The 13,942-nt window shown below is 41.3% G+C and overlaps 1 protein-coding gene across 2 annotated transcripts in view; it reads left to right on the top strand.

Moving 5' to 3' along the window:
• Positions 1-13,684, top strand: part of LOC109967637 (cadherin-18-like) — a 202,572-nt gene extending 188,888 nt beyond the window's left edge. The window contains exons 11-12 of one of the 2 annotated variants that reach the window (XM_020613365.1): positions 9,724-9,993; positions 12,365-13,684. In XM_020613365.1, coding sequence (XP_020469021.1) covers positions 9,724-9,993; positions 12,365-13,017 — 923 coding nt within the window. In that variant the 3' untranslated portion in view covers positions 13,018-13,684. Of the gene's footprint in view, positions 1-4,783; positions 5,139-9,723; positions 9,994-12,364 lie in introns of those variants that run through there. The other variant, XM_020613366.1, reaches the window with a different exon arrangement.
• The last annotated feature ends 258 nt before the right edge of the window (positions 13,685-13,942 follow it).

The raw sequence follows: 13,942 nt of genomic DNA, 5'->3' as shown, positions 1-13,942 counted from the left end.
GAGGACCTGGAAAAGCAGGTGAGTGGACATGTTGCTGGTGTCTTTAACACTCATGGTAGAGTAGTCAGGGAAGAGAGGTGAGTAGACAGAGAAGAGCAGGTGACAGCGTAATTGGCCAGTTGGAGAGTAACAGCAGGCACTGCTGGACAGGATACCTCACCAGCGTCACTGGCGTCTATGGTCAGGTCAATCACCATCCATGACATTATTATTGACACTACACTACCTGTTGGAATTATTTTCACTACTTTGGGACTGTGTGTGGTCATGTGGGGGAAGAAGCAGTGACCACTAGTTGGATTTATCAACCTTGGAGCTACTTGAAAGGGAGTGATATTTCCACTGCTGACTGGGACTTAACAGTAAGTTTAAAAAAACACACATTGCATGTCTGTTAATGCCTTGTTTCTGTAATGTTAGAGAGAATTGTTATAAAGCTGGGGGGGCTCAGGAGATAGAGCAGGTCATCTCCTAACCATTCGATTCCTGGCTTGTCCAATCCACGTGTCAAACTGTCCTTGAGCAAGACACTGAACACCCAGCTGACACTGGTGCGTGAATGTGTGAGTGCTTGGGAGAATACGTTTGAACACACTTATTGAACACAATATCATCATCCCATAAACACATGTTTAAATCAAAGTAAAATTCACGGTGATTAAAGATTAATAGAGAAGTATTAATGGACAACAAGTAATATCCTCTATTCACTCAAGCCATATATTCTAGGTTGAATCTAAGCAAAATAATGTTTTTCAGTAATGTAGATCGCACAATATTGTAAAAGTAATACTTTATAGCATACACTTTGTAAAACACCCAAGTTATAATCCACAGCAAACAGCGAATTGAAATGATAATCAAAAGCATTCAAAATCACACTATGCTCAAAATATATCAGTCATGTTAGGCTTCAGATATACATATGTCATGTTAGCTGATACTGTCTTAATTAAGACAGTCTCATACAGAATATTTAACTGACATTCTCTTAACACCAAGATTAATGAAATTATCATTCTCTGATCCTAATGCATTTAGAAAACACATTCAGTCATATTTATGACCACAGCTATGGGGACAGATATACAAGTCAGAGAGGGCTGGGAACTTCACACTTTTCCAGAATTATCAACAGCATGTCAGCACAACAAGATAGTAGTTATTGTGACACACATAGTCACTGATTAATATGTAGTCAGCCACTGCCAACGAAGCGCCTTAGCTCAGTCCAGCAGTCCTACTATATTCATCCACCAGCAGTTCTGTAGTACCTGTAGTAACATGTGAGCACCAGCTCTGATTAATTCACATATGAGACAAATGCAATGCGACATGGCTCGGTGCTGCTGCTTCCAAATCTGAAAACATACAGTTCAGGTTGTCTGTGGTTTCTGCCTCTATGAACACATTCTCCTGGCATCATTACCACAGAGTTTTTGCTTTTCTTGGAGCAGTCACCAGCCTCCCCCCTCCCTTCTCCCAAGTGAGACTGGCTTTAATGTCCAGCAGAAAACCTGCGGCACTGTTGCCTTGGTTACCAAGCTGCTGGAGTTGTGTTTATTACTTCTCTTCATTTAGCTTTTGATTCCATCTCTCCCCCCTCTAAATGGGACGGGGCCGATCAACCTATAGTTTTCAGGTTTATGTCAGGTTGTGTTATGATCTCTGAGCTTTGGTCTTCTGTCTTCTTACTGTATGTGGACTCATCCATATCGTTTATGTTCACTGTGACTCCCCCTCCCTGGTATCCTCTATATCTCTTTTATCTCTGTCTCACTTTCCCTCCATCAAATTCTATTTTATCTTCCATCTTCTATGTCTCCTCCACCTCGCCTGGTGATTTTATGGTGGCTTTCTGTAGTTGACCTGAGACAAAGGATAGGAGGATTGATGAGAGTTAACAGCAATCTCAGTAATAAGACACAGTGACAAGTTTCAGATAGAAAGGCTGGGCAGCAGACTGTGAGCTAAATGCTGCAGGCAGTTTATGTTGCTGATGTTCACTAGTGCTTCCACAGAGCCTGGCTGGATACCTGCATTGCAGGTACTTTTATGTCTCCCTTCTGAAAAATTATCATAGGTTTTGGGATATTACTGCTGATTTACAGTTTCTTGTCACTGGATAAACATTTTTATCAATCTTTTTACCATAGATGTAATATACTCTTTCGTTTGTTGGGAAGCCCTTTCAAAATTCTTCTTCAAAACTGTTTATATTCTCTTGACTGCAGTGGCCCTGAGAGTTCAACACAATGCAACATGAGAAAACACATGCACAAAAAAAACCATTAGCAAATTAAGAAAACACTTTGACCAATTTGACAACAGAAAAAATGCAAAAAATACAATATACTGCAAATAGAGACAACACAATAAAACACACAAGCACACATACATACAGAAAACATTATCAGATAGAGAAACAATGCAAATACAGGAAACACTATCCAATATAGTATTGGATAGTGTTTGTTTTTGCTTTATTGCACAGTGACTCCATCCCAGTTAAACGTGTTGGCTCTATAGATGTGCTCTTCTTTGACTGATAACCATAAACACAATTCATTACAAAGCAGGTAATTGAGAAGCCCCATATTTTAACTGGCACAGTGCAGCAGTAAGAGGTAAAATAACATCATGAATGGTTAATCCGCTCATTAACCCACAGCACATCACATGCGGCAGACACACTGGTCTCTAGTCAAGACAAACAGGAAGTTGCTTTGGGGGAATCCAGCATTGATGAGCTGATCATTCACCGCCACAGGGGGCTTCACTGGCAGCTGAACGTAGGTTAGACCCAGTAAGGTAAAACAGCAAGTCCCTGTACATAAACATTCATGGACATGCAGTAACCTCAGGCCCTGTATTTTTCTCGACATCCTCTGGTCACAGTGCAGCAGTAAGAGCTAAAATATATCCACAAAACCAGGAGCAGCCGAAAAATTCCACTTTTGCAATGGCACCGATGGATATCTTTTTAAAAAATAAGCTTTATTGAAAATATACATAATAAACAAGGTAATATAGCATTTTGCCAATATGGTGGGGCCACCGGTGGATGTGAGGCAAGTGCACATGAATGTGCACCTGCCTGGATATTATAACCATTCAAGGAAATCCTTAAACTATCACGTAATACTTTATTTTGATAGAAAAAAAGTCTTGTGAGTGAGAGTTTGTGAAATGCGTATAAACTGAGTTGCTTCTGCATAGAAGTACTAGAACATATGTACACCTGATTTATATATATATATATATACACATAGCCTATGCATATCATTTGTCTATTGGCCTTAGTGCCCCGAAAATGTATGAAATTTAATAATAATAATAATAAACTTTATTTATATAGCACTCTACAACTCTAAGGAGCCCAGACTGCTGCACAGTAAAAACAAATATACCAGGTAGAAACCATACTAAAATAATCAAGCATAGACACAATAAAACCCAAATTTCTAAAACTGAATTATAAAAGTGGCATGCCAATGTAGAAGTAACAAAGCACAACAAGATAAAACAATGTTAACAGAGAAAGTAAGAGCGGATTAAGCACAAAAAGCCTGTTTAAAAAAATGAGTTTTTAAAGCCGACTTGAAACCCGCTAGTTCCGTCTTAGAGCGTACCTCCAGAGGAAGGGAATTCCAGAGGCTGGGGCCATATACAGCAAAAGAATGGGTGCCCCATTTTTTATATCGGGCTCGCAGGACAACCAGGGACAACTGTTCTGAGGAGTGAAGGGCTCTACGCGGAACGTACCTGGACAGAAGATCCAACAGGTACGGCGGAGCAAGGCCATGGATAGCCTTAAAAATGAAAAGACATCTTAAATTTAACTCTATACTATATTGGGAGCCAGTGTAAGGCACGAAGAACCGGGGTAATAAGAGCATACCTGGGGGAGTTTGATAACAGCCGGGCTGCTGCATTTTGAACTAGTTGAAGTTTTTGGAGTAAAAGCCTGAGGCACACCTGCATAAAGGGCATTACAGTAGTGTAAACACGAAGTAACAAAAGTGTGAGAGGCTTTCTCTAAATTGGCAGGCGACAAAAAATGTTTCACCTTCGTTAAGAGTCTTAGGTGAAAAAAGCTGGTCTTAACCACGACTCGGATCTGCTCATCGAAATTGAACCCACTGTCAAAAATTATTCCAAGGTTTTTCACTATATCTGCGAGTCGGAGGGCTGAGGCATCTAGGCCAGCTGCAACTGCCGCCGAATTGGGGCTGATGAGAATATATTCAGTTTTGCTTTCATTTAAAAGCGGGAAATTTTGAGCTAGCCATTGCTTGATGTCACTAATGCAGTTTTGCAACAGAGTAAGTGCGTTTGAATCAGACAGGAGCAGTGGCATGTAGATCTGGATGTCATCTGCATAAAAATGAAAGTGAACATTATGGCTAGATATAATTGATGTGAGAGGTGCCATATATAAAGAAAAACGTAATGGCACCAGGATAGAACCTTGTGGAATGCCTGAGGTGTGAGGAGCTACGTTAGAAGGCCAAATGGCCTTGCCCTTCAAATTATGAAATCTCTAAGCTGCTCTGGAGATTGTCATGCATTGCCCAATGGTGCATCTTAATACAAATATACAGAAAAAATTGTTTTTGAGTAAACCGTAAACACTGTAAGCATGTCCAGTTTCGTCCAGTCTTCTACTGACCTGAAGCATTCTTAAGTGTTTGAATGTTGTGCTGTTTTTTCAGAAATTTCCCCACTGTGGGATCAATAAAGTACCTACTCTCCTCTACTCTACTTTTTTTATTTTTTCCAGGTTTATAACATCATCCCTGACTGACTAACTCCATCAGCTGGCATGCCAGTGGTACCTGTCATCTGTGAAACAGCTCATACTCACACATCAGAATCAACTTACAGAACTAAAGAAAGAATCAACAAAGTCTCTTAGATGTTGGGTGGAAATGCTGTCTAGCACATCACTCCAACATCTTCCATAGGTGTTCAACTGGGCTGAGACCTGGTGACTGTGAAGGCCACAACATATGATTCACATCATTTTTGTCATCAAACAATTCAGTGACCCCTCCACTCCTATGGATTGGGGCACTGTCATCCTGGACGAGACCACTCATTCATTCAGATTTTTCCATTAATTTGTCACTGTATGTGTTTCATCAGGATTTTATGTTTACTAATTAGCTGTTTTCTTTTAAAAGCAAATATAGTAAATAAAATGTGTACTAATTACTTTGAGAAACTAATCTGACTGTAATATATCTATGTACCTTGGAATAATATTGAAATGGTAATTACCTCTAGCATTAAGAAATATGTTTCGTTTTTCTCATGGTTTAGATTCTGATTTAAACAGTGTGAATATCCATGGCACAGACATGTCTGTGTTTGCACTGATAACGTCCCTGACTGAAGCGTGCTAACATGTTTCTGATCAAGTATAACCAATATTTTTACAGTTCCCTAAACAGATTTTAGATAACTCTAAGTGTCACTTTTTCTGACTACACAACAAAGGCCTAACTTTCAGAAAAAAATACTGTTAGTAGACTGTGAGTGAGGGTCCTTTTGTTCCTTTAAATTATTTATTTGGTTAAAAATGAGCCTTCTAAACTCTCTGCTTTCATTAGTAGTAAAAGTAATGCAGTGCAACATTGCCCCATCCATGCTGTATAGTCTCTCACCCCAGAAAGCCATGAGACCATCTGTTCTAACTACCTTAAAGAAATCCATTCCCATTAGCTTTTTCTAGAGTGTGGATAACTGAACCAAGCCCAATGGGACCTGTTGGTACCTGGTTCAGGCAGAAATTTTGAAATTTGGGTGCAGGCTTGGTTTGGGTTTGGACATTATATACTGCAAGCTTGTCAAGTCCAGGTTGGGTTCAAATGGTACATTTTCAGGCATGGGTTGGATTCGGACAGAAATATGTGGCCCGATCTATGCTCTAGCTCATCCTCTTCCATTTACCCTGCTATTTATAGTAAGGTAATGCTGGTTATCTTAGTTGTTGATACTTGCTAAGAATTCAGCCAAGAGTGTATTTCACAATCAGAATCAGCTTTATCGGGCAGGTGTGTTGAACACGAGGAATTTGACTCTGGTACAGCGGCTCTCAATATGCATGTACATATCCCCATGCAAAGCAGCAGCAAGGGGAAAGTAAACAATATACCAACATAAGGCTGTGTAGTATAACAAAATAAACAGTTTAAACAAGCAATAAACAATGCAAAATAAAAAAGTGTAAACAATGCAAACAAACAAAGGAATGTTTAGAAATAAGATAAAATAAAATAAAAATTAAGTACTTAAAAATAGAGACCTGTACTGATCTGTATTATCGGTACAATATATATTTACCAGTATTTCACTGGGGGAAGGTATTGCACTGAGGGTTATTGTCCAGTCATAGTGTCGTGGGTTAAGTGTTCATCAGAGTGACAGTTCGGGGGAAGAAACTGTCCTTGTGCCTGGTTGTCTTGGTGGACAGTGACCTGCAACGCTGTCCAGAGGGGAGTTCAAACAGATTGTGTCCCAGGTGTGAGGGGTCTGTAGAAATCTTCTCCACTCTCCTTTTGACCCATGAGGTGTACATGTCTGTGCAGATTCCCGGTCATCCAGGTCATAGTAAGCTGAAAAAACTTAGAAAAAATCAACTGGACTAGATTTCTAGGTCAAAGACGTTTCACCTCTCATCCAAGAGGCTTCATCACTTCTGACTGACTGGTGTTGGGCCAGACATATTTATCCCCCTTGATGGTGTTTCAGTCCTTTGAAGGCCAACAATGTCCCTTAACGACCAAGTTGTTATAGCCCAGTATCGGTGAGTATCGCTACCTGTCTTTGAATCCTCCCCTGTCGACTGACGGCTATTCTCCTGATGGGCATGTTTGGACAGAGATCTAAAAACAGAGTTGTAGATGGATAACAAGTTGTGTCTTAGTCCACCACCCCCATTTAGTGAGGGGTGTTCTATTTTTACAAAAATAGCTTCCTTAACTCCTCTCTCAAACCAACGATGTTCTCTGGACTTCACTGTCCTCAAAAGAATGTCCTTTGTCCTTCAGGTGGAGGTGGACTTCTGACTGTGGTCCACTGGAGTTGACCCTCCTGTGTTGGGCCATGCGTTTGTGAAGCGGCTGCTTAGTTTCACCAATGTACAAGTCGCTACACTCCTGACTATACTGAATTGCATACACCACATCACCCTGCTTGTATCTGGGCGTTTTGTCCTTCGGGTGGACCAGTCTTTGCTGCAGGGTGTTCACTGGCTTAAAGTTGCTATTTTTGTCCAAACAGAACACCCCTCACTAAATAGGGGTGGTGGACTAAGACAACTTGTCATCCATTTACAACTCTGTTTTGAGATCTCTGCCCAAACATGCCCACCAGAACAATAGGTGTCAGTCCACAGGTGAGGGTTGGGTGGGGGGCTCTTTCTGAAGTCCACTGTCATCTCCACTGTTTTGAGCAGGTTCAGCTCCAGGTTGTTGTGACTACACCACAGGACCAGCTTGTCACCATCTCGGATGAGACCAATGACCGTTGTGTCATCTGCAAACTTTAGGAGCTTGACAGAGGGGTCCTTCAAGATGCAGTCGTTGGTGTAGAGTGAAAATAGCAGAGGGGAGAGCAAACATCCCTGGGGGGCACTGGTGCCTATTGTCCAGGTGCTGGATGTGGTTTTCCCCAGCCTCACCTGCTGCTTCCTATCTGTCAGAAAGCTAGTAATTCACTGACATGTGGGGGCAGGTACAGGGAGCTGGGTCAGTTTGGAGTGGAGGATGTCCAGGATGATGGTGTTGAACGCCAAGCTGAAGTCCACAAAGAGGGCCCCGTGCATAGGTCCCTGGGGAGGCAAGGTGTTGCAGGATGTAATGCAGTGCCATGTTCACTGCATCGTCCACTGACCTGTTTGCCCGGTAGGCAAACTGCAGGGGGTCCAGCAGGGGATCTACAGTGTCCTTCTGGTGGGCCGACACCAGTCTCTCAAAGGACTTCATAACTACAGATGTCAGGGCGACAGGTCTGTAGTTGTTCAGTCCACTGATGGAGGTTTTCCTTTGGGACTGGGATGATGGTAGAGCGTTTAAAGCAGCAGGGGATGACGTCACACAGCTCCAGTGACATGTTGGAGATAAGTGTGAAGATGGGGGCCAGCTGATCAGCACACACTTTCAGGCAGGAGGGGGTCATGCCATCTGGGCCTGGTGCCTTTCTGATCTTTTGTTTTTTAAAGAGGCCACGTACATCCTTTTCACAGATTGTTAGAGGTAGGGGCAGGGAGGAAGGGTGGTGATTGTCGGGGAAGCAGCTGCTGGATCTGAGATGGGGAGGGTGAGGTGGGAGTGTTGATTGTCGAATCTGCAGTAGAATGCATTCAGGTTGTCTACCAATTGATGGCTCCCCTCAGCAAGGAGGGATGGTTTCTTGTAGCCAGTGATGCTTTTGAAGCTGCTCCATACAGACGATGGGTCGTTGGCCGACACCTGGTCTCTCAGCTTTTGAGAGTAGCTCTTTTTTGCTGATTTAATCTCCCTTGTCAGTGTTTTCCTGGCCTGGCTGTGCAGAGTCCTGTCCCCACTTCTGTAGACTTCCTCTTTGGCACAACAAAGCTGCTTGAGTCTTACTGTGAACCAGGGCTTGTTGTTGTTGTATGTGCAGAAGGACTGGTTGGGCACATACATATCCTCACAAAAGCTGATGTAAAATGTCGCAGTGTCAATGAGTTCATCCAGGTCTGTAGCTGCAGTCTCAAATACACTCCAGTCTGTGCATTCGAAGCAGCCCTGTAGCTTTGACGTAGCCTCCTCAGTCCAGCTCTTCACTGTTTTGACTACTGGCAGTGGTCCAGTGTGATTTTGTTCCTGGTGGGGCAGGTGAAGTCCTGCCTGTATTTGGGCAGTTCATGGGTGAGATTTGCTCTGTTAAAGTTCCCTAAAACAATGAGTGGGGAGTTGTGATGTTCCAGTTCTACACTGATTATCAGATCGGCCAGGAGCTGTAGCGTGCTGGTGTGGGCATTCGGTTTTAAATAGACACCAATCAGAATGAAGCTCGAAAATTCTAGGGGTGAATAGAAGGGTTTGCACTTGATAAAGAGAGTCTAAGTTTGTGTTACATGTCCTCTGTAGCACTGTGACATCTGTGCACCAACCTTCATTTATGTTGAGACAGATTCCACCTCCTCTGGATTTCCAGGACAGCTCTGTTACATCAATTCCTAATTCTATGAGAGTGAAATGTTGCTTTATGCTTTTTTATTTTATTTTGCAGGGGAGTTATTTATCCACCTGTTTCTCTTTTAAACATACAATACACCTAATCTCCTACACTGCTCTACATACTAAGGCAGACTGAGCCATGATCATGAACAATGATGCTCCTTCGGGTGCCCATACCTAGACTGAGCCAGTTTGTTCAATTAGCTTTTCTTTTTTTTTTTTTTATGTAACTTTCTCTGTAATGGTAAATATTTTAATCACCTTTATTTGGCCAAGTATGTTACACAACATACTTAAATAAAGGCCAAATAAAGGTGATTAAAATACTAAATAAATTAAATTAAATCAATTACTGTACTTACTCAAAGTGTTGTTTTTTGTCCTCCACCTTTCTCTCATCTTTGTCATATCATTCATTCAACCTCTCCTCTACCATTTTTTTACCATTCTTCCTTCATCAATCTCTTTCCTACCCCTTCCCACTCCTTTGCCCTATTTTCGCTGTCCCTAGATAACACTGCCAGTATAGTATCTCACCGCCGTGAAGGCTTCAGTGTGGACAGAGATCAGGAGTTATTCAGCCTGGTGGTTGTGGTGACTGATGGCGGGGAGCCTCCTCTCAGTAGCACCACTACACTATTCCTCAGGGTGTGTGTGTGTCAGAGGAACACCAGGGGGCGAAACAGCAACAATGTCTGTCAGGCCCAGGCCTTCCTGTCCTCAACGGGCCTCAGCACTGGAGCCTTTGTGGCCATACTGCTATGTATTGTCATATTATTAGGTAAGTAATTGGGTGCAAATTTTGTCCATATTAGTTGTATTTCCCCAGTCTATCTGCAAGTTTCAGACATTTCATCTTATGCTACATGCACAATTTTATGTACTAAATCAGACTAAATGAGACCTGATGTCAAATAGATAGTAACAAGCTAGTGCTCCCATCTGGCAGAGATGGGCACTGAAGTAGATTTTCAACTTGACTCACAACTCCTCGCCAGTTGACTCCAGATTCAACTTGATCTTGACTTATGATCATTAGAGGACATGTTCTTTTCAAGTTGGTCTTTAAACAATACTGGCGTGCCCATAGGTCTGTGAGAATGGGTTATATTATAGTCCCTGTAACCTTTCTTGGTCTTCATACTGACCCTGAAAATTTCCACCTTGAGTGCAACTACACAGTCAAAAAAATACACATCCTTTGTTTTATGTAAAAATACACTCTTCAAGGTCCATCTGAGGATCAAATAAAGATTCAGCTGTTCCACTAAGCTAATGTGAGTTGGTATCTTTCAATGTTACAGGCTATTTAAGACAGATTTCCCTCCGTTGTGTCCCTTAATAGTAGCTTCTTGTTGAGCTGTGGCGGAGGGATACTTTATTTGTTAGAAAATTTAAATATGACCCTACTGTTCTGAGACATCCAGTCTGCAACAGCAGGTTCCTCTCCTTCTCATTCAGGATCTGACTCTGGTTCATATACTTTATCTCTATATACTGTTGTGTATTTCCAGTTGCAGTCAATACACAAGGTAAAGAGCAACAGTGACAAAAAGCTCCATTAGGTCCTGATCTAACTGGCTGGGGTGGAGATGTCATCACCTCCAGCTAATCAGAGTAGATGCTCATGAATAATGTAAATTCCATGTAACTTCTGAAACAACCTGCTTGAGGACAGAGGGGAATCTGTTTGTAAAGATGGATTTAGAGAATTCTTAACTTTGGATAAATACAATGTTAGATATCTTTAAAATACACAAGGACCATAATACCGGGCCCTATTTTGGGGCCTTTTGTCCTGTCTCAGATGTCTTATGAGTTCTTAAAAAATTTCACAAAAGGGGTTTCCTGTCTCAACAGCTGTTTAGACAGGAAACTAAATAACTGTTGAATGCCCAACAAGGTGAAACAAGCAAACAAAACAAAGTAAAAAGAAAAAAAAAAATCAGTAAAAAGTCCAAGATAGGAGTACAAATTTATATTTGGTGTGCATTACAGTAAACACTGTTGCCTAAAGACAATTTATTTGACTCCCTCCAACACACACAGACACAGTTGTTTTATGTGTTTAGAACTGTTCTTCTTGTATGAATTAGTTCGTTTTTTTCAATAGGTACTACTTTATTTTTTATTTACAAAACATGGAAGCAGATTCATTTTCTCTCACACAGACTGGTATAGACAGAATACTGAGTAGATAAGAACATATTTATTAAAATATCTCCAAAAAGGATACAATGAATAGAGTAGGTTTTACCAGGCATTATAAAAATGCTGTATTTTTACTTCATAGTTTCCTGCACAGAAAGGGGAAGATTTGCTAAACAAATCACCATGAGATCCACAAAATTTTGTGGCACTGCAATTTTTCAATTTAGCAGCAAATTTATCAGCACTGGTGATGGAAATGAGCACAGCTGCAGCTGTGTTAATATGATTACACCTCCACTTTGGATCTCATATGATTGCACATGTGTGTACTGAGAAGGAGTGTAGAAGAAAGTCTATGTTCACAGCAAGTGAACTTTAATATGGTTGAAGGAACCAACAAACAGATTTCAGAACTTCAGTCCCATCATCTTTTGTTTCATTCAATAACTGAAGCATGGTTTGACCTGAAAACCTCATCTCCACTCGTGAGTGATTTACAAACATCCACCCCCTTCTCAAATATGTTCTTAACTCTGAGGTGATGAACAGCTGCCACGCTGACAGCAGGGCTGCTAATTTTACACCAGCTTTCTCCTGACGTTTACTTTCAATCACAGTTCCCTCTGTCATAGTCGTGGTAAATCATGTGCTGAGGGTATTTGCTTACATTTTCTCTCCTCCTTGATTTTTGCTTCCCTGAACAGCAATGCCTTAAAATACATATTGCCTGAAACCACATTTGCAAATTCCTGTGGTGCCACATTACTTTTGTTTCTCCACTACAAAACTCCACTATGACTCCTTGGTAAATATAAACATGCAATATCACTGTTTAGTGCCAAAAATTGAGCCACAAATCTTTAGTAAATATCTCTCAAAAGCTCTTGTGTTTTCCACAAGAATCCAATCTGCAATCATCCAGTCATTTTATTCATGTCATTGAAAAAGTGTTTTGGATGTCCCAGGCTTTCTTTTCACCTCTCCTTCTGCTTTTCTTGCAGCCATAGTGATGCTGTTTACACAGTTACGAAATAAGAAAGCAAGCAAAGAATCCTTGATTCTTTCTGAAGAGGACATCAGAGAAAATGTGGTGACTTATGATGATGAGGGAGGCGGGGAGGAGGACACTGAGGCCTTTGACATTGCTGCACTGCGGAATCCCAAAGCTTCTGAGCCTCATAGAAAGTTCCACACCTACCTTGGCCATGGACCAATCCCAAATGGAGAGGACGAGGTTGTGGATGATGAAGATGGGATTGTGGTGGTAAGGAGACGGAAAGCTCGAGAGGTACATTACAGGAGCTACAGCCCAGAGTCGGAACCTGCCTGGTTTGTCATTGACTGCATTCTACCAGAGATCAGCCGGTCAGCACCTTCGCTTCTGCTCGATGGTCATGACATAATTCAACAGATCATCCAGCAGAAGGTGGATGAAGCAAACTCTGACACACGAGGCCCACCTTATGACTCACTTCAAACATATGCTTATGAAGGGCATGGGTCCTCAGCTGGGTCAGTCAGCTCTTTGGGCCTGTCTGCAGTGGTGCCTGAACTAAACTATGCCGATTTGGAAGACTGGGAACCAGAGAGGCCCACACTGGAACAAACTGTTGGAGGGCAGCTGGTTACAGGCCAAACTAACTCGGACTCCTAAAGATTACCATTCAAAAGGATTTTTTTAAACTTATGGCCAGATTTGCTGAAGCTAATTACTTTGTACTTGTGCCATTTAAACCAAGGATGCAAAATTAATGACACAAAAAAAGATGACAATTAGGAACTGTAATTAATATGTCAAATCAATGGAGAAGAAAAGCCATTTATATCGAACAGGAGAGAAGAACACACACACACAGGCTGAGGTGGATGGAAACATCCTTGAGTGCTTTGCTAAAAAGGACAAAATGTAAACGAACAGAAGACTAGTTTTAAAATGACAGGTCAATTTGCATCCAGTTTTCTCCCTCTGCTTTGCCTTTTAGGTGTGCTAGTGGAAAAGAGACTGCTAGTCCTGGGTCCAGATCATTCTGGTCTTCACTATTGTTGAAACTCCAGTCATTTACTTTTAGAGCCCTTGCACATCTATCCTGAAGATGAATAACAAATTGGATTGGAGCACAATGACCCAGGGTTCAAGGTGACAGCAGGACCCTAAAGCATCAGCTACCAAGGTGTGGATTAGTGAAGGTAACTAATCCACATTCCAGTGTCATGATCATGCTGTAAGCCTAATAATAGACCATATTAAGGTGATCTCTTATAGCCATGTTTGGACTGCAGGAAATTTACCATCCAACCTAAGCTGTTTTATATATACACACCATACATGAAAATTTGTAAATCTATATGCTTTTTTCACTGGACTGAAATTGGTACAACAACTCTCTTTTCAGATATGTTCAGAATGGAAATGAATGCTTAAGTTGACAGAATAATCAGGAAGAAATTAAGCCTTTTTTCCCCTTGTGTATATTTTTATCAATGAATAAAAAGACCAATGGTTTCAGAAAAGCAGTTTGATTTTATGTTTGGATTAGTTTTGGACTCGTGTGCAAACCTTGAAAAGTGCTAGTTGATTT

The sequence above is a fragment of the Monopterus albus genome, unplaced genomic scaffold, assembly GCF_001952655.1.
Source record: "Monopterus albus unplaced genomic scaffold, M_albus_1.0 scaffold133.1, whole genome shotgun sequence".
In the NCBI taxonomy this organism is placed as follows: domain Eukaryota; kingdom Metazoa; phylum Chordata; class Actinopteri; order Synbranchiformes; family Synbranchidae; genus Monopterus; species Monopterus albus.
The sequence above is the reverse complement of the archived record's forward strand: the minus strand, read 5'-3'. Positions and strand labels throughout refer to the sequence as shown.